Genomic DNA, 20,046 nt, shown 5'->3' with positions numbered 1-20,046 from the left:
GGTACACATCCTCATGCAACATCCTCATGCTAGCGCCCAAGCCACCAAAACAAGCAGCACTAACTCTGCCTCCCCTCCACGTCCCAAGGCTGCGGAAGACAGCGAGGTTTTGCAATGGCAGATCAAAACTTAAGGGCTAACTCGTTTGGAGGCACAATAAACTGAAGAGGGAGTGCAAGATCAGTACTACTGAGACAATAAACTCCCTCCTGCACAAGAAAGTTAGATTACACTTGGCAATTAGATAAACACTGTAGTGGAGTAAGTCTTTGCACAATAATCCTGGGATACTTCCAGGATAACACCCCTGAACCACCCCAAAGACTCAAGCGATGGGTCATGCCAAATCATAGAATCATGGAATTGTTTAGGTTGGAAAAGCCCTTTGAGATCACCAAGTCCAACCGTTACGCCAGCACCGCCAAGCCCAGCGCTAAACCACGTCCCCAAGCACCACATCTCCACGTCTTTTAAATCCCTCCAGGGATGGGGACTCCACCACCTCCCTGGGGAGCCTGTTCCAGTGCTTGACAACCCTTTCGGTGAAGAAGTTTTTCCTAATCTCCATCTAAACCTCCCCTGGCACAACTTGAGGCCGTTTCCTCTTGTCCTATCGCTTGTTACTTGGGAGAAGAGACCGACCCCCACCTGGCTACGCCCTCCTTTCGGGGAGTTGTAGAGAGCGGCCAGGTCTCCCCTCAGCCTCCTGTTCTCCAGGCTGAACAACCCCAGTTCCCTCAGCCACTCCTCAACAGACTTGTGCTCCAGACCCTGCACCACTTGGTTGCCCTTCTCTGGACACGCTCCAGCACCTCAGTGTCCTTCTTGTAGCGAGGGGCCCAAAAACTGAACCCAGCACTCGAGGTGTGGCCTCACCAGAGACGAGTACAGGGGGACGGTCACTGCCCTGGTCCTGCTGGCCACGCTATTGCTGACACAAGCCAGGATGCTGTTGGCCGCCTTGGCCACCTGGGCACGCTGCTGGCTCACGTTCAGCCGGCTGTCGACCAACACCCCCAGGTCCTTTCCCTCCAGGGAGTGTTCCAGCCACTCTGCCCCCAGCCTGTAGTGTTGCCTGGGGTTGGTGTGACCCACGGGCAGGACCTGGCACTTGGCCTTGTTAAACCTCATCCAGGTGGCCTTGGCCATCAATCCAGCCTGTCCCGATCCTTCTGCAGAGCCTTCCTGCCCTCCAGCAGATCAATGCTCCCACCCAACTCAGTGTCATCTGCAAACTTCCCGAGGGTGCCCTCGATGCCCTCGTCCAGACCATTGATAACGATACTAAAGAGAACTGGCCCCAGAACTGAGCCCTGGGGAACACCACGTGTGACCGGCCGCCAGCTGGAGGTAACTCCGTTCACGACGACTCTTTGGGCCTGGCCATCCAGCCGGGTTTTACCCAGAGCAGCGTGCACCCGTCCAAGGCAGGGGCAGCCAGTTTCTCCAGGAGAACGCTGTGGGAACCGTGTCTGTCAGGGGTTTTGTTCTGAGCGTGAGGGAAGCCCCTGGCCATGGTGGTCCGGTGTTGCCCCGGTCTTTGCCTGCCTACACATGCTGCACGCGCGCACGGTGTGGCAGAGCCACAGCTGAAAATGGTAAATTTATTCGTTTCTCGTGTGTCTTCACCCTGACGGAGAGCGGTGGTTGGACAGGGGCTCTTCCAACGCCCGTAAGCCGGCAGCCGAGATGCCCAACAAACCCAGGCCTCTGGGAGCAGGGCCCTCTCCCGGGGCTCCCGGCTGCCTTCCCCGCCCCACGCCTGTTGGGCCCACACGGACACGAGTGGCCCGGGGGTTCTTTTTTCACATCGCGGCCGTTGCTCTGCCCAGACGCCGTGTGGCGCTGCGCGGCTCCCGGCCCCCCCCGCTCCCCCCTCCCCGGCTCCCCGCCCGGTGCTCGGCGCGGCAGGACGGCGCCGCTCCGCCCGCCCCCGCAAGCGCCGCTCCTTCCCGTAGCCCCGCCCAGGCGGCGGCACCCGCCAATGGGAGGGGGCGGGGCGGGGCGGCGGGGCGTGGCCGTGGGCTTTCCTCGCTGCCCGGGACGCGCCGCGCTCCGCTCCACGAGGAGTCGGGTCCTGCCCCGCTCCGCGCCGTGCTGCCTGCCCCGTGCTGCCTGCCCCGTGCTGCCTGCCCCGTGCTGCCTGCCCCGCCCCGCCTGCCCCGCCCCGCCCCGCTCCGCGCCGTGCTGCCGGTCCTGCCTGCGCTGCCTGCCCCGCTCCGCGCCGTGCTGCCGGTCCTGCCTGCGCTGCCTGCCACGCCACGCTCCGCTCCGCGCTGCCTGCCCCGCCTGCCCCGGCCCGCACCGTCCTGCCGGCACCGGGACACAGGTAAGCCGCGGGGTCCGCGCACCTGCCCGCCCGCCCGTCCACGGCGGCGGTCCCGACCCTCGCCGGTGCCGGTGTCCCCTCCGGGCGAGGGCTGTGGCGGGGGTCGAGGGGACCGGCGGGGCTGCGGCGGGTCCCGCAGTCGGGAGGGGAGCGGCAGCGGTGCACGTGGGCCGCAGCCGGCTCCGGCGGGCGCCTCCGAGCGCCGGGGGGTACCGGGCCGGGGTATGCGGGGGCCGGAGGGTGCCCGGGCGGGGGCGGGGGGGCGGGGGGGGGGGGAGTGATGCGGGGCCGCCGCGGGCCGGGGAGCCCCCTCGCCGAGACGTGCCCGGGCATATCCCGGCGCGCTGCCCGCCTTCCCGCGAGCAGGCGGCGGGGGGCGCCGGCGGGGCCGGGCGGCTCTCGGCAGCTCGCCCCGCGTGGGTCGGGCAGCGGCCGGGCTCCGCGCGTGTCGGGCCGGGGCTCGCCGGGCCGCTCAGCTCGGCAGGTGGGCGGGAGGCACCCGCCACGCGCGTGGGACGCCGCGCACCCCACGCTGCACCCCGCAGCCGTGTCTCGCGGCCCGCCGCCACCCCCGCCGGATCATTTTAGTGAAAAACGGGCTGTCGTGGGCCCCGCGGGTCTGCTGGCGCGAGGAGCTCGGTTCGCCCCTCGCCTCCACGCGGGGGTTCGCGGGTGGGGTGGGGAGAGGTGCGGAACCAGTGCTCGGTGGGGTCACGGTGCTGTGCCCACCCCTCGGAAAGGCTCACGCGTTTTCACCCATCGAACGGTGTCGAGCCTTTTGAGGGGCACCCCTGAGGAGCGATGAATGAGCACTGCTTGCACGTTCATTTGTAGCAGTTGCTATTCAAATGACACGATGCTTTTCTCAGTGCAATCTCCGTGAATGTATTCATGATGGCGTTGAGAACTGTACAAAAAAAAAAAAAAAAGCCGGGCACTCCAGATAGACTGAATTATTGCTGCAAGCAAGACAGTGACAATTACTAAGAAGTAGGGGTGGGGCAAAAACCAGATAGAAATGCAAGGTTTTGTAAAAATTGATAGGCGTTTTGGAAGTCTTACAGGAGAGATCTAATAAGGCAGAGCGTGGATGCCCAAGGTAGACAGCCAGAACTTGACAAAAATCGATAGTTATGGCCCCGGTCTGTAGTTACATATCAAACCTCTGTGCAGCGAATACAGGAACAGAGCCCTCCCTAGGGCTGAAGTCATCCACATACCGGAGGGATGTCGTGTTCCTCCAGGACCCTGGATTCTCCTTTCTCGAGCCTTGGTTGTCCACCGCAGTTTGTAGCTGGCTCCTGCTCCGCAGGGGCAAACCTGTGGCTGGGGGGTGCCTTGTGGGACTCTGCAAAGCTGAATGGGAACAGCAGCAAAACCAGGAGCGATGCACTCTGTCCTATAGTGGGGGTTTTGGGTGTGCTGCAGGTGCCCCCCCGCAGCCAGAGTGAGCAAGCAGGAGGTGGAAGTGAGCGTTGCGACCTGGGGGCTGGTGCGGTGCAGTGAAGGGAGATGCGACCAGCCCGAAGTGCTCCCCGCCTGAGCCTGGGGTGCTTTACCTAAAGCAAGCCTAAGCTTCCAGGCACTCCAAATTAGACAGTTAGTGGACGATCTTGTGAGTAGAATTTCCAAATATATTGGAAAACGTGCTGGTTTCTGAGACATGTGAAAAGATTCAGATTCAGCCTTTTTTCCCCCAATTTCTGCTTTCCTGAGCAGTCCTTCGTCTACAAGGGGTGGCAGGGTCACTCCTGGCACGGTTTGTAGTGTGGGGAGGCGCAGAGAGATGCGGTCCAGACAAAACGAGTGCAGACTAATGAGCAGAAGCAGAGGAATGACTGAGCAAGAGACTGGGACTAGACACTGCCATACACAAGGCATGCAGTAATATTTTCCAGATAACGTTTCTTCCCCCCCGCCTCCTTTTCACTTGCAGTTCTTATTTAGGATTTCAGCTCTCTAGTTTTATGTTCCAACGTATACAAGTGTCTCATCTGAGCCGCAGTTACTGCCTGGCCCTGCTAATCTGTCATGCAGCAGAGTAGAAACCTCCCGCGACGTCCCGCTGCCTTGCGCGGTGATGCGGAAGAGCCGCTGGCGGTGCGTGGGTGTCAGAGCCCCTGAAGGTGGGTCTCAGCACCCCCCGACCCACGGGTCTGTGCGTGGGTCTGGGACCAGCCCAGCCCATCTCCTGCCCTGCCTGCCCCCTGGTACCTGCTGGGCCCTGGTCGGGGGGGAGAACCAGAACTGCTAACGCTTGGGCTGATGACCTGTTGGTACCCTTTCACTCATTGATTTCCTTCCACTTTTTTTCCTACCAGAATCCATTAGCTGAATGCAAAAGAAATTCATAAATATTTTAGATTCCCAGATAGTCAAATTTTATTGTAAGTTACATTTGCACAGGAAGAAGAAAATGCCAGAGCTCTAGAACTGTTACGGCGGTGAATGAACCGCAACTTGTGCTGTAGCTTTGCTGAAATGCTTTTTGTCTCATGCAGCAAAACTCATTCAGCAACTTGTGTTTTTGCTCTCTTGAGTAATAATGCAGTGGGGAGGACGCTCTGCTGGCCTTGCTCAGGCAAGTTGTCCCATTAAGACAATAAGAGTCCTTTAACAAATTATGATGTTTTTAAGTTAGAAGATTTCATGCATCTCTAAACAATGGTGGTACGTTTTGCTTCCCTCCAACTTATTAAGAGCATTGATACTGTGTCATGCTTATATTTCTCTTTGGCAAATAAAATCTGTTGCTCTGGCAGTCACCTTGAGCTCCCGTGTAGTTTCCAAAGAGGTGGGAGGGTTTTGTTGTTTGTTTTTGTTTTTTACTTTCGGCTAATTAGGACCAGTTGTTTTAGTGGCTTATTAGACTTATCAGAAATTGGTGCTTTACCAGGGCAGCGCTATGTGGTTTGGATGTATGTTCTGCTTACAAATTAAATGTCTTGGTTCTGGAATTGTTAAAATAAGAAGTGCAAAAATCCCACAGCTTTGAATTTCATGCCAGATATTCAACAAAGTGTTCATTCCTTCTATCATTATATTGTGGCTTGAGAAATAGCAGGCCTGCTCTATGCTTAATAGTCTTGTTGGCATGGTTGCGGTGCGCTGTTTCCCCTGCCATCCCGGAGCGATACCGTCATGCTGGCAGATGTCCTCGTGCGTGGAGTCGCACTGGCATGGGATTCCTTTTGCCTGTGTAACTTTCTCTGTTTGGGAAACTGGTTTAAGCTTGTGCCTCTTCTGGGGAGACGGGCTGTGAGGGATGGATCCCTGGCTGCAGACCCTTCTGAAGTGCAGAAAAGTCCGTAAATACCTGAGAGAAAGAGGTCACGTTGTGTTTGCAGGACAGTTTCACAGAAAAGACTGCTGGTTTGGGGTTTTTGTTTTCTGTTTGGTTTTTTTTTTTTTTTCCCTTCCCCACCAGTACTTCTTAGTTGTGTTACAACAGCACTTTGGAGCAGGTGAAAATCGGTCCCCTTGTTCTCCAGACTCCGGTGTCTTGGCTCCTTTTCTGTTACCTGCAACTCTGTTTCATGCATCTCGTGCGTTTGTTATGAGTGAAAGCCTAAGTCAAGCTCTGTGCTCTGGACCAGAGCATCAGCAGCCCTGAACCCCTGCGCTGGGCAGAGGCACCGGCCGGTGCTGGAGGGGGGTGAGCCGGGCTGCGGGCTCCGAGCTCACCAAGAGCTTGGGTTCAGGCCGTTAGCGTGCCAGCCCTGCGAAGTGCTCTGTGTCACCCACGTGGGGCCTGTCTCCCCCTTTTTCTTTTTCCTACTGCATGCAGCCTGTCGCTGAATCCTAACGCTAAACCCTGTGCTTCTCCCTGGGCATCGGCACCAGGCTCCCTCTTTGCCACCTTCTGAGATGGTGACAAATCTCCTTTATTTATTCGGTAGTGTCAGTAACCTTTACACTATTTATAGGCTGTGATCATGCCCCTCCCGAGATGTTTGCAAGATAAATTTAGCTCCCTTAGCTTCTCATCGCCAATCCTCGCTGGCTTGCGCTGCCTTTCCTTGTAACAGCTAACGAGACCCGGCCGTGTGCTGGAGCTGCGGAGAAGGGTGACTCACTTTCTATGCTCGTCCGGGGCAGACTTCATCTCGAATGAATCTCGGTCGTTCAGACCCTGGGGATCTCGTCCAAGTGTCCGCTTCCAAAAGGCAGCCGGCAAGGGAGTGGTGGGGGATTAGGCAGAGGAGCGCAGAAAAGCCCTGCAGAGGAATGCTGCTGTGGGACGTCGTGTTCAGAGCCCAGGAACCGTGCGGACGGGAGGGGAAGAGGGCTGTGGCAGGAGGGGCCGGGGGGTGCTCAGGGGCCCACTCCCCCCTGCTAGAGCCTTGTAGGGGATGGGTGTCCTGGCCGAGCCTTTCCTCCTCCCGAGGCTGTGGAGCAGGATGGCTCTGGTTGAAATGCCAGGTTTTCCCAGGTGGTTCAGGCTGCTGAGGGTGGTGGTCTTCCAAAGAGCATTTTCAGGTGTTCCCTGTGGGTATTTAGGAGTAACAAGTCTTGCTCCCAAGGCTGGCTGAGTGAACACTTTCTCTCCTGATTTGCTGCAGAAGGTTACGGGAAAAGCAAATGAAGATTGGTCTTGTGGGGTGGATCTTATTCCACTTCTGTCATCGTAGTAAAAACTTACCTTAAATATGCAGAAATGAACAGACAGCCCCAAAACTCCAAATAAATTGCTCAGTTTTGTACCTTCAGTCTGAGTTGCTTGTTTTTGGCAAGATGCCGTGTTCCCCTCTGAGCCACTGAAGGTGCAAACTGGCTCCAGTGAGGCTGGGGCAGTTGTGCCGTTGCCTTCAGCTGAGCCATCAGTTGACCTGGGGAAGGCTCTGGATGGTGTTTTCGAGGGAGGTGGGTGCTTGTTCTGCCAGTCCTCTGAGATCGCTGCGAGTGAGCCCGCACTGAGCTGGAACACACGCGGAGCAAGAGCCTGAGCAGCCCGCACAGCTCCGGGGCCGCAGGTGTGTGTCCTGTTCCGCCGGGGACATGACCGGCCACCGGCATTTGGTCGTGTCAGACCAACGCAGCCACACTGGCCGGAGCTGGGCTGCTGGGGCTTTGCTGGGACTGAGCTCTCTACCGATAGCCTGGGGTACCCAGACCTACAGCTGGGGTCCGCTGGCCGCCTGCGAATCCGTGACCTGAGCAACGGGTGGGTCTGCCCTAATACTGGAAACGAAATGTCATTCGCTCCATTGCGAAGGCTGCAAGGTGACAGCAAAACCAGGCGGTTCGTCACCAGCCTTGCTGGGAAGCCCTGAGCTGCTGGAGCAGCCGCCTCCTGCCACAGTGACATCTCTGATGCGCAAGAAATGCAGACTGCCGTCCTGGCCAAAGAAGGGCACGTTCCTGGCTGTGACCTCTCTGCCTTCTCTTTCTCTCCTCCTCAGGCTTCCAGCCCCTCTCCAGCCCCTCTCCAGCCCCGATGGCCTGCCAAGAGAGCGAGTACCTGGATGAGCACGGGAAATGCACCCCCTGCAGAAACTGCATGCCCGGGCAGGAGCTTTCCAAGGTAAATCGGCTGCTCGGAAGGACTGGGAATTATCTGGCACTGAGGCTTTTACAGTGCTAGGTGAATCCTCTGCCAGCCTTCCTTCGGAAGGGTAATCTTAATTCCCCGGCACGTTGGGAAGAGCTGGGGCTCGGTGGGAAGGTAGGGCGAACAGCTTCACTCACCCTGGATAGGATGATGGAAGTAGGAGGTGGGAAGGGATTTCAGGTGGCTGCTGGGGTTGCCCTCTTTCCTTTTTGCTGATGGAAATCTAAAGTTCCTCCTGGTCCGTAGCCCCGGGTGAGGCCGTGCTGCCCGGCCAGGCTGCGTGCTGGATGGGCACGAGCAGGACACGGCTGTGGGGGGTCCGGCCCAGCCTCAGCGGTGGGAGTCGTGCTTCCCGCCCAGGCGTCCCGCAGCATCTCCCCCACCAGCAGAGCCTCCCAGACCACATCGCTGCCGGAGCTTTCCTCCTCCCTGAACACGGCCGGCGGGCCCCGGCTGGGCAGCAAACGGCTTCCCCGCGTGTCTCCATCGGAGCCGCTCTGGGAGCGTCTGCTCTCGGCTGGGTTCTGAGGACCCCTCGCACGGGCGGTAACCCCTCCACGCTGTGCCCCCAAAGAAGGGGTGCCGTTCCCCTCGGTACCACTTTGGGACCTGAAGTGGCTCCTCGCCGCAGCCGTGAACCCAACCTTGTGTCTTGCAGGACTGTGGCGACGGCGGCGGGGGGGATGCGCAGTGCGTTGCCTGCCCTCCCAGGAAGTTTAAGGACAACTGGGGGTATCACGGCTGCAAGCCCTGCCTCTCCTGCGCCCTCATCAACCGCATCCAGAAGTCCAACTGCACAGCGACGACCAACGCAGTCTGCGGGGAGTGCCTGCCGGGGTGAGTGGGACGGATCCGGGCTCGAGCGGAACCGTGGTGGTGGCAGCTGGGAGCGTGCGGGGGGGGATGCATGGGGGGGCTTTATTGGAGGCCACCCAGAACATGGGATGTAGGAGGAGCCCTGGTAACTCAGGGCTGCGTCCTTTGGACACTGCTAACGACATGTAAATCAGACCCATCTGATGGCCCCCTTGTAGCTCCAAAGAAGGGAACCTGAGGGCTCCCGTGAACGAGCAGTGGAAGGAAACTCCTTCCAGGCCTGAGTTGTTCCTGTGGACAGCAGGGTGGCCAAGCCCTGGAAGATGAGTGGCTGTAGACCACCACTACAGTTGGTGGTCCCCAGAGTAGGACAGACCATGCCTTGGGTGATGGGTTTAAGGAGTTACTGAAACGAACACTGCTGCGTACAACCAGCCTGCGCAGTGCCCAAGGGCTGCAGACCGCGTGCTGGCGAGCAGTGGGACTTGGGACAGAGGAACAAGTCGGGGCTCTTCCCAGGTGCAGTTGTAGACCGGGGTGTTTCTGAGCCTTCATGGAGCCGTTAATCACTGCTGCCCGCCGTAGCAGATGCGGGGCCAGGGGGAGGCTGTTCGAGTGATGTTGTTCCTTGGCCAAAGCGGCAACAGACGTGAAAAAGTAGCCGCGGGTATGGCTTCGGCCAGCAATGGAGAGACCTGCTGCCTTGGGGCGTCCCAGCCTGCTGGGGCAGGAGCGCGGGGGGGGTCGGCTCGCCATGGGCCGTGCGCTGCTGAGACCCTGTGCTCTGTTGGCAGGTTTTACCGCAAGGCGCGGATCAGCGGGCAGCTGGACTGGGAGTGCATCCCTTGCACCAAGCAGACGCCCTCCTCTGAGCCTCAGTGTACGTCCTGTCCCTCGCCGGCGGGGGGGCGAGCTGCTCTGGGCTATAGGGGGGCGGTGAGGTCATGGTGGAGCAGACTCGTACATGCTAAGTCATCGTGACCGTGTCAAAGGCGTGCGCTCGGGTATGCGCCGTCCTTTCGCTGATCCTGCTCGCTGGCCAGCCTACTCCGCTGGCAGACCTGCTGGAGGAGGCATGGTCATTACCGTGCGGGGACGGGCGGGGAGGGGGTGGCCCAAGCCTCGGGGTTAGGCTCCAACATTTTGAGGCTGGTGCGTTCGCAGGTCAGTCCAGAACAAACCTGGTGAAGGTAGCCATCCCCACCGTACCGCCGCAGGACACAGCCCTTCTTGCACTGACCAGCAGTGCCCTGGTCATCATCGTACTGGTGCTTCTGGCACTCTCCATCATCTACTGCAAGCGGTTTTGGAAGAGCCAGTGCCAGCGAGGTGAGTCAATGCCTGCAGTGTTTCTCTTCCTTCTCCCCTTGCTGTTCACGCGTGCCCATGGCCCCCTCCTCACTGCGTCGAGCATTGCCCCTAGCATTGCTGCTCTTGCAGCATACAGTGACCCAAACGTTCCTCTGCTCACACAGAATAAACACCTCTTTTTACGTCCTGCTTTTTACATCTGTAGGACCTCTCTTGTGCTTTGTCTGCTCAAAGACATGGGGGAGCCTTCCTCCTCCGTAGTACCATCGTTAGCAGGAGGGGAATGCTGTTTCACAGTCAGACCTGGCGATCCTCTCCCCCTGGGGTTTCTCAGGGGCAGGCTGAGGTTGAGTGGCTCTTTGTAGGGCAGGACCGGAGGGCTGGTGAGGGAAGAGGGCGGTAGGTTGGGTGGCTGGGGTGCCAGGGAGCTGCTGGCTTCCAGCTCCTCGCCGACAGACATACTGCACGGCTGAGGACATGCTGGGGAAGCACGCCAAGCCTTCGCTCAGACTGGTTCTCCTCTATCCTCCAAGTCTTCCTGAGGACTCAGAACTTCTCGGGCCAGCGAGCAATGTTCCCAACCACAGCGGCGCCTGGCAGGTTCCTGTGTGAGGAGCAGATGTCTGGTCCATGCTGCCTGGGTGTGAAGAACCTGAGCCCCTGCTACAGGCAGGCAGAAGGTACCTGCTCCTGCCACCTTCCTCTTTCTCTGGGGCAGGGAGGGTGGTGCTGGGCTCCAGCTCCCACAGTCCTAGGACCTACTGAGATGCCCTTAGGCAGAAAGGATGGAGCTGGATGGTGTCCGAGTCTCACCAACGTGAAATTTGGGACCCCTCCTAACAAACGCTTGCAGACCTTGTACCAGAGATGCTTGTGCGGCTCCTGATCCCCCCAGCCTGCTCCTGCTCCCCCTGCAACTGGGGAGGGATCGACCCCACTCAAAACTTTGTGGAAAGGCTCAAAAGTGGCTTCGCTCTGTGGTGGTGGTGCAGGGGCCTGGCCTCTGGCAGGGCGCTCCCAGCTCTGGGCCGACGGGTTCGATGGCAGGGCTGGCAGAGCCCTGGAAAGGGCAGGGCCGGGCTCCGCTGAGCCGTGCTGGTTTCTGGTTTCAGGCCCCGTGGAAGCAGTCCAGTTCATTTCAGACGGGGAAGCCGTGGGTCTCCAGCTCCCCTCTCTCCAGCTGGAGCCGGACTTGTCGCCGGCCGTCGCGGTCGGCACTGCCTCCAAAGCCCAGCTGGGCAGGAGCCTCCTGGAAAGCCAGCCCCTCATCCGGGCCTCGGGCCGCGGCGACTGCCTGGCCGGGGTCCGGCCACCCTCCGACCCCAGGCAGGGCCAGCCGGGCATGGCGGAGGCGCTGGCCCCCTTCTCCTCCTGTGCCTCTGAGATGCAGCACAAGTGGCCGCACGCCCCAGTGGAGTGCACCGAGCTGGACCTCCAGAAGTTCTCCAGCCAGGCAGAGTTTGTGGGTGGCGAGCGGCCAGAAGACACGGCGAGCCGGGCGGCACAGAGGATCCCGGCAGAGAACGGCGGCACCGGGCAGGAGGGGGCCCAGCACCCGCCCTCCGCCTTCCCGAATCCCACTGCTGAAAGCGGGGAGCAGCCGGTAAGTTCCTCCAGCCTCATTGCTCCTCCAAACCACCGCCGGGCACCCAGGGCTCAGGCACAGGGTGCTGGGCTCGCCGGTGGGTTAGGGACGTAGACTAAGGTTCACGAATACCTGGCGCTAACTGGTGCGTACAGGAAACAATTTGCCAGATGTTTGGTGATGTGTCACTCAACAGGCCATCAGCCATGGAGACGTGACCTGCCGGGGTGGTTTCACACACCAAAAAGCCCAGAGTCGATTTATTGAATGTGTGAGCACGTCTCTTAACTGATGCGGGCTGGAGTGGTCCTTGTCCTCTCGCTCTCCAGAAAGCTGGCCTGGCGGCGGGGGCAGCTGCTTCCCCCTCCCTCTCTGGTGAGCTCGTAATGAACCCAGTGACAAACATCACTGAGGCTCAGAAAATGGCAGAGAAATCCCTCTGACAGCCTAGCTCCAGGTGGCCGTTTATGGCAGCAGTTTGCTGGAGGACCTGGAGCATCCCGAGCCCGTTGGCTCCGTGGGATGGTAGTGCTGGAAGGAGAAGTGCTGTTATTCCGTGTCGGCCCTGGGAGCAGCGACAGGCATTGCTGTTCTCACCAGCCAGCCACCAACCTTGGGGTCTTTGTCTTGCCAGGTGGATGATGCCCAGAGCCTCGTGACTCAGATCAGCAGCACGACGAAGGGTAAGTGTCTCTCCAGCCTCATCTTTGTTCGCTGAGTGTTGGGGTAGCGGAGAGAGGCAGGTTCTTGGAAGGGAGCTCCTACAGAAGCCCCCCACAGCTACGTGGAGGTGCCAGTTGTCACAGGGACTTACCTGACTTTTGTGGCCTTTGGTGCTAGTTCACGGGGTGGATTTTCTGTGATGCTGCCTTGAATGGTCTGCGGGTGGGTGGTGGATGGACGCTCAGTTGTCACGAGTTACCGGCCTCCCCAGAACTCAGCCAGCTCTGCGTTGCTGAGCTCTGTTGGAGGAGATGCCTGCAGGGGCAGGATGGCGTTTCACCTGCTCGGCGGGGACGGGGGCTTGAGTCCAGCTGCTCTAGGGTTTCTTACCCCAGCTGGATCGGTTGGTTTCTAACCCCGCTTTGCTGTGTTGCTGCCCCAGGTCTGCCGGTAGCAGGGCTGCCCCGTTCCTTGGTGCAGTCACTTGCCTTCTTGTTGGACCCTTCCTTGAACGGTGTGAAGAACTTCAGCCACGTGGCGCTGGAGCTGGGGGTCACACCCCAGTTGCTGGGACGGATATCTGGATTTGAGCAGCTCGTCGCTCACTTCACCTACTCGGGAGACGCGGTCACCATCCCAGTCCTGGCCCAAGCTCTGCAGCGGCTCCAGCGGTTCGACGCCTTGCTCCTGCTCTGCGACCACTTCGCGCTCAGCCAGGCTCAGGGCCGCCAGCGCTAGAGAGGACAGGGAAGGGGCGGAGGAAGCTCCAGGCACTGTGTGTACTGGTACGGGAGAGGATCCGGTAGCCCTGTGGTCACATAATCTCTCTGATGTGCACGTGGGGAGTACGTGGAGATAGATGGTCTTTGCATCGCGGGACGGAAGGATGCGAAGGGGAGCGTCCCTCCTCGGGGGAGTGCCGGGAGGCCGCAGCCGTGCCTCCTCCCAGCCTCCACACAGGAGGGTTTGCTCAGGCCCCTCCGGAGGCCGTTTTTCTCCGGCTGTTTTGACACCCTTGTCCAGCAGCGGAATGCCATCAGTCGCTGTGCCACCTGCGCCGCGGTGCTCGCTCTGCCGTGAGCTCTGTGCTGCGCCCGCTGCTGGCATGGGGTCCCTCGGTCTCTGCGGGCAGCCACCCTCCTACGGGCCCAGCCATCGCCTCCCTCCCATTCCAGCGTTCCCATCCTTCGTCTGTCCCGTGCTCTGCTTTCCCAGGTGCCGGTTGCCGCTTTTCCAGTTTACTTTTTGCTCGCTCCTCCCTCGGCAGAGGACCCAGCCCTGGCTGCTCTACCGGGCTCCGGCCTTCGCTCTCCCTGTGCCACCCTGGGGCCTTCCCCTCCGTGTCCTGTTTGCGCAGCGGTGCGGTCTCAGACCGACCCTGGGGTGGGTTGATGTCCCTGTCGCAGCGCGGTGCTGTGCTGCTGGCCTGGGGACGGTGCTGGCTCGCTCCCTGGGCTCTTGCCGTGCGCCCGGACCCTGTGCACATCTGCTGACCGCTGCCTGCCGGCGCCGAGGCTGTGCAACCCGTCCTGTGGTGACACAGGGCGGCAGAGAGGGCTGCTTCACCCCGGGGAGAGCTGGGGCCATGCCAGCGCCGGGCGGCAGCTGCAGACCGTGACCGTGGCTGGGTCGCAGTCAGCGGTGACATCGCTGTGCCAGTCACGGCAGAGCCGTTTTGTTTTAAAGTAATATTCTTTCCTCCCCCCCCCACATAAAAATGGCCTAACTTTCTCATTTCTGGGAGTAGCTGCTAGGGAGGGGAGCACCCTCCTGCTTTTAATTTCTTCTGGAGGATTTGTCAGAGCTTGCATAGTCCCGCCTGTGCCGGGCACCCCTGATTTTGGGTGTTGTGCCCCGGGACTGGTGGCTGCAGACATCCGGGCTGCTCTCCTGAATCCGCCCCAGCGGCGTTACACGGGATTTTGCTGGCGGTCGAACAGACGTGGCGGGAGGGACGTGGCGGGAGGCTGTGCCGGAGCCGAGCGCTGCCCAGGGAGCGCAGCTCCTGCCTGCCTCTCTGCAGTCTGGCGTGTCTGTCGGGGCGCGGCGGCGCGGGGGCGGCCAGGCATGCGGGAGCTGCCCCGGCACGGCTGCCAGCCGGCGTGGGGCCAACGCGCGGTGCCGGCGCCCGGCCGCGGATGCCGTTCCTGCTGAGGTCACGGGCAGAGCAGCCGGCAGCGGCGAGTGCCGGCGACCTACGGCTCCCTCCAACCAGCGGTTCAAGGCCGGGTGCCTTTAGGTGCCATCCGATAAGTGTCACCCCGGGTTGTCCCAGGACCCCCAGGCGACAGCGTGGGGGCCGAGCTGGCGGCACTCACCGGATCTGGCGCTTTGCTGCTCGGTTCCTGACGGCCGCAGCTGGCGGCTGGCTCTGCCGAGCGCTTTCCCCGGGGTCCTCAGCTGTGCCAGCCACCAGCAAGCGGCACTGTTACCCTGCCGCCCACCCGGGCACCCGCCGGGCATCCCCGGCGGCGCTCACAGGGTTTGCCTTTTATCTGACCACTGTACTTGGAAATAGCGTGCGACCTTCTGGGAAGGCAGCCCTTTCCTCAGATCTGCCCGCACACCAGTATTAATAGCTGCTGTTCTTTTTTCTTTTCCCCATTAAATGCTGTTAAGACTTGAACGCGCTCAGGATGTGGTCAGATAACGGGAGGCATGGGCAGTTTCAGCTGGATGTGACACTTTCTCTCCCCCGCTGTTTGTTTCTTCCAAAGTCAAGGTCGTTTTATTGCTCTTTGCTCCACAAGAACCAGAAATATTAGACCTTGTACCCATTTTAGGCTGGGATTAGTCAGGCTCTCATTACATGCTTGGTCTGTTACGGAGCAGTCAGGAAAAGTATTGCTAAAGCAAATGCAGCCTGTGGTCAGGGTTTTTTTCATTTGAGGTTTATCTGCGGCAGGGAGAGAGTGTTTGGATTAATCACATAACAAAACCGAATAAATATTTAATCCCTCTGTGGACACACTTAGTCACTTCCAGCAGGAATTAAGAGAAATTCACCTACAGCTGTCTGAGTAAGAGCATTCATGCAGCTCAACTCACCAGCTCTGGCTTTGAAGTTGGAACCTGTCTGGGTGGCTTGTCCGGCGTGTCCCTGTGTCACCGGTGCCACCAGCGGGTTGTCCCTCGGGGCGCCCAGGCAGGACGGCAGAGCCAGCCGCCTCCTGTCCCACAGCAGCGGCGGGAGCAAGGCAGGGGCAGGAACGGCTGTTAAATTAAAAACGGTGAACAGTGAGGACACTGTCACACGCATGCTGCGTGGGTCCTCGCGTGTGTCCCGTGTGTGCTGAGCAGTTCTGCTGGTGTGCCCGTGGGTGGGCTCTGGACCCGTTGGACAGATTAGTTTTTATTATTTTTCTTCTCCCTTCTTTAAAGAAATCAACCCATTCCCTTCATAGCTTTTAAGGTAAACTATTATTTTTTCAGCTGTTTGATGTCTGAGCAATGTTATTCATGGTCAGAACTTAACCTCTGCCTCGAGGCTGAGGAGGTGCTGCGTAGGGCGGGTGCGTGCCGTGCCGTACGCGGTGCGTAGGGTGGTACGTGCCATGCACAATGCGTAGGGTGGGTTCGTGCCGTGCTGCAGCCCCCACCCCTCCGGGTGCTGCCCCTGGAGCCGCAGCCGTGCCGCTGGGCAAGCTGCCTGCGGCGCTGGGCTGGCAGGACCTGGCAGCACAAGGCAGGGGTGGGTTTAGCGATGTTTAAGTGTGTTTTAACTGTTCTTGGTCCCACCCAGAGCCTCTTACACGGTCTCAGTGCGAGTCACCGTGTTTGGTGCTCCGGGGAGACTTGACCCCGCACAAGAGCGTTGCAGGACGGGGCTTTTCAGTGGTGGAGACCCCCAGGTCCCACCCAAGGGCTGCTCCCCACTCTCACCGGTGTCTGTGGCGGGCACCTTCCTTCCAGCTGCGGTGACAAAATCACCTGTGTTTACACGGGCCAAAATTTCTACAAGTGGCCTTTAACTCACCCCCCTTGGCTCCCCGTCAGCTGGATTTCCACAAGCCCAGCTGAAACCCTCGTGAGACGGGGAACCACGAGAGCCTGAAAAACAGGGCAGAACGCTGCGATTGGGATGGCAGCAGTCCCTGGGCAGTGGATTTCTTTAGCTGGGAACCAATGGACTTGATACTTGACTTCTGCTTTTTAATAGTATTTGCAGCACAATACATGGAATGTAAGGGAAGAAGATTCCCATAGCACTGGATCTCGCGTTGCAGCGTCAGGAAGCCGTTTGTGCCAAGCTGGCACGGCTCAAAAAGAGTTGAAAGAAATCAAATAATTCAGCATCTGTGCAAACTTTAGCTGGGGCTGAACAATGGAAATACTCTTGTGCAGCAGGATTGGTTTTTTACAAGTGATTGTTTTTGACACCACACTTGTCTGGAAGTCTGATTTGCAGAGGAATTTGTATGATAAGTTTAAGTCCAGCCCTGTTCTGGAAAGCTCTTAAGCATAGACTTAAAAATAGGCATGTACTTAAATCCTATTAAAATGTTCATTAAAATGCACAATTAGTACATCCTTGGGTGCTTTTCTTAAACAGGGTGCTTATAAGGGTTGTACCTTCAATATGCTCTTACAGAAGCAGGCGATACTGAAGAAAACTTGGTTTTAATGATCTGGGCACACTTCTCGGAAAAGTCTGCAAGTGTTAGGGGGAAAAGCCCTATGTGTTTTGGATTACTTAATAATGCAGACTCTGGTGCTTTTTAAAAAAAAAAAAAAAACAAACCAACCATTTCTGTAGCCGTGGTTTACCTAGGGGAATACATGGTATTTTTTATGGTGGATGTTATTTTTTCTTTAAGGTTACAAATAGGTTATTTATATTTTTGTAAATTCTGTGTCATTACCATTGTAATTCTGAAGTAGAGTCGTTCCTGTTGTTTTTTGGGTGATGTCTGTATTCACATAAAGCAGCAGCTGAAGCTCCTGCCCTTTACACAAGGGGTGTGCGTGTGCCCCACATTCCTCCCAGACGGGGTGCTCTCAAATGCTGTGTATTTGTAGTTAAATAAATTTCAGAGCTGGAGGTGGTGATGCGTGGTGAGTTTTGATTCCTCTCCCCTCCTGCCTACGGGTCTCTGCCTGTTGGGCAGGAGCGTACGGACGAGCGTGGCCCCCAGCCGCACTATTTGTTGTGCAGGTTTCATCTTCCTCAGGAAAGTCAAATCCCCGGCGGGGCCCGTTGTGTGGCATGGGGATGGGGAGGGGGCAGGGACCCCCTAAACGATGGCCAAGGAGCTCCAGTTCCTAACGCTTCACTGAGGAACAGTTCTTTAAGCTCGGTAATTACAGTGCTCGTTAAGTCTGTTCATGCCCTCACACTTGGTCTGTTCTTTATAATTATTAGAGTGAAGGATATGATTTTTCTTTTCTAATTAAAGCTGTTATACTTGTCCAAACTCTCGCAGGCTGTATAGGTGCCGGTACTGCTACCCGCACGTGATGCTGCTGCACGCAGTCGTGCATCGCTAGCTCTGCCCCTGCCCTTAAAGCAACACAGTAGGTGTGGATCAAGGCCCAGAAGAACCGGTCGTTCATCACGGAATGCAAAACCGGAGTATGGGTGGAGGTATTTGGTGTCCATGGTTTCCAAAGAAACCCTTTCCATGGAGCTCCTTGGGTGTGCGGGGCCTCTGTTTTCACAGAAATAATACACCCCAAGTTAACGGTGAAATGAATTTGCTGCCGCGCTGCGAGCAACCAGCCTCACTGAAGGTCTGCAAGGAGTCAGCGATCCTGAACGTCCCTGCCTGCACCCAGCCCCGGTGGTGGATGGCGCGGGCAGGGGTGCTGGGGAGGAGCCCAGCCCTCCCCTGGCTGAGGCAGGTCCTGGAGCCAGGCTGAGCCCAGCCCGCGCCGAGCAGCCAGCCGGAGGCTGCTGTGCTGGAGCAGAGCAGAGGCCTGTGTTGGGAGAGCAGCTCCTTGCGCGCTGTTGGGATGGGAATTGGGAGCGTGCCTTGCCGTATCTCCAGTGACTCTGGATTTTGGGGCTGTAACCATCCCAGACTGCTCATCCTCAGCCGTCTGAGGGCTGGACATGCTGCAGTAAGTAAGGTGTGGGTGGTTTTGGCCCTACCTCAAGGGTCTACTGTCTGCTCTTCCCTGGGGTGACCGCTCCTATGCAAAGCAGATGCTTACACCCAAATCAGGAGCTCCCTGTGAACCAGAGGTTTACACCCTGCTCTGCTCCCTGCCTCAGAGCGTTTGTGTTGTCTGGTCTCGCCTCATTTTTGGCTGATGCACAAGGAGCAGTGATAAACCATGTTCCCCTCAAAGTGCTTGGGATTCTTGTTCTCAATGCTGTGATAAGAGGTAGACATCTGTGGACCAGAGCTGACAGGAGGAACGTAGATATTCCATGCAAGCAGAGAAGCGTGGGGTTGGAAACCAGCTCCTAGGTGGTCAGAACAAGGCTGACTCCAACCTCTCCAGTTCGTGGTGCCTCATCAGCCACAATTTGCAGAGAGGCTGGCAGCATGTCAGGGTCTGCTGGGCTACACGCGGTCCTCACCTCAACTGCCTCCAGGAAGAACATCTCCAGCTGGGATGCAAAGCTGCTGCAAAAGCATTCAGAGCACATGGGCCGGCTGCTCGACGAGCTTCTGGTTCCAGAGGAGGGTGCCAGTAAATGCCATTTGGCCCGCATGAGGCACGTGCACCGGGCGTTCTCCTGAGCTGGTCTCTGGAGCAGGAATGCTGACTTGTGTCCTGCCTTTCACAGCAGCCACAGCTTGCAGCCAGTGACCCTGCCAAGCCAAATATTCCTGACTGGTGGGTTTCTGCTTTAAAGAACTTGGCTGAGATGTGTGGGGTGTTGAGATACGTTGCTCACGTCCCCTCATGAGGTAACTGCAGAGGTAGAGAGCAGTGACTCCGTGTCCTTGTGTGACCGGTGAACCCCGAGCAGACTTTACCTAAGACCTACTGAGGTGTTACTGCAAGTCAAGTGGGGTCTTTGCATCCTTCTGGACTCCCATCTGAGGGCACGTCCTTCTGCCCGGGGAGCGCTGAGTTGCCAAGGTGAGCTGATGGAGAGGTCTGGCCAGGCTGAAGGAGATGTTCCCACTAATGAAACGCTCCAGGAGGGATCCTGCTTGGCAGCCTACAGCAAGAGCCAGGCTACTTCACGAGCTCTGTATTAACAGGGACTGCGAACAGTTAAGTCAGATGAGCTCTCTAAGGTTCCTCTCCTGTGCAGGTTCTGGAGGCACAGAGCATGCGCTTTTACAGTAAGACCTTTTTCCTGAAACCCTGTGGTTGCTTGTCCATCTTTGGTCTGAAATGGTCTGCACTAAAAACAACGCTGCATGAAAATACAGACCAAAACCCTGTACTGGCGGCGAGGAGAGGGCAGAAAAAGGGACCGCATGACCAGAAAAAGGCTGCGCTTTTCTCTGTAGAAAGGGCTCAGCAAAGGGAAGCGCGTGCTCCTCAGGGGAGTTTGGCCAAACTGCAAAGCTGGGGTGGAGCGAGCAAACGGTGGAAATGATGAAGAGTGCTCAAACGCAGCTTTCCTGCTTTTGCACGTCACTCTCGTGCCTACCCTATAGAAAGCTATAGTGTTTAAACACAGGCCAAGAGGGTCTGGAGAAAAGTGAGCCACCACAAATGGGGGAGGCAGACGCCCCACCGGTAGCGAGCAGAGGCGAGCCCTGTGCAGCTCAGCTCTGCAGAAGTTTAACGTGGCACAGCCGCTTCGTTAGTGCACACAGATGCCTGATTGGGTCCCACTATGTGGCAGTTAGAAGAACCTTTCCATAGGTGGGTGGAACGCTG

At 58.1% G+C, this 20,046-nt stretch overlaps 1 protein-coding gene across 1 annotated transcript; it reads left to right on the top strand.

The window, feature by feature from the left end:
• Positions 1-2,177: 2,177 nt before the first annotated feature.
• Positions 2,178-17,296, top strand: EDA2R (ectodysplasin A2 receptor). The gene is made up of 9 exons (XM_054839584.1): positions 2,178-2,329; positions 7,732-7,853; positions 8,539-8,717; positions 9,491-9,576; positions 9,861-10,025; positions 10,541-10,687; positions 11,120-11,610; positions 12,227-12,275; positions 12,698-17,296. Exons 2-9 carry the CDS (start codon positions 7,767-7,769, stop codon positions 12,991-12,993), a joined length of 1,500 nt encoding a protein of 499 aa, XP_054695559.1. The 5' UTR covers positions 2,178-2,329; positions 7,732-7,766; the 3' UTR covers positions 12,994-17,296.
• The last annotated feature ends 2,750 nt before the right edge of the window (positions 17,297-20,046 follow it).

This window comes from Grus americana, chromosome 12, assembly GCF_028858705.1.
Source record: "Grus americana isolate bGruAme1 chromosome 12, bGruAme1.mat, whole genome shotgun sequence".
Taxonomy (NCBI): domain Eukaryota; kingdom Metazoa; phylum Chordata; class Aves; order Gruiformes; family Gruidae; genus Grus; species Grus americana.
Note: the sequence above shows the minus strand (reverse complement) of the source record. Positions and strands in the feature narration are given on the sequence as shown.

Excerpts from the sequence above, each read along its gene's own strand:
- EDA2R (XM_054839584.1), top strand. The coding sequence starts at position 7,767 with ATGGCCTGCCAAGAGAGCGAGTACCTGGATGAGCACGGGAAATGCACC. Across the intron at positions 10,026-10,540 it reads GAAGAGCCAGTGCCAGCGAG|TCTTCCTGAGGACTCAGAAC; the intron begins GTGAGTCAATGC and ends CTATCCTCCAAG. Across the intron at positions 11,611-12,226 it reads CTGAAAGCGGGGAGCAGCCG|GTGGATGATGCCCAGAGCCT; the intron begins GTAAGTTCCTCC and ends TTGTCTTGCCAG.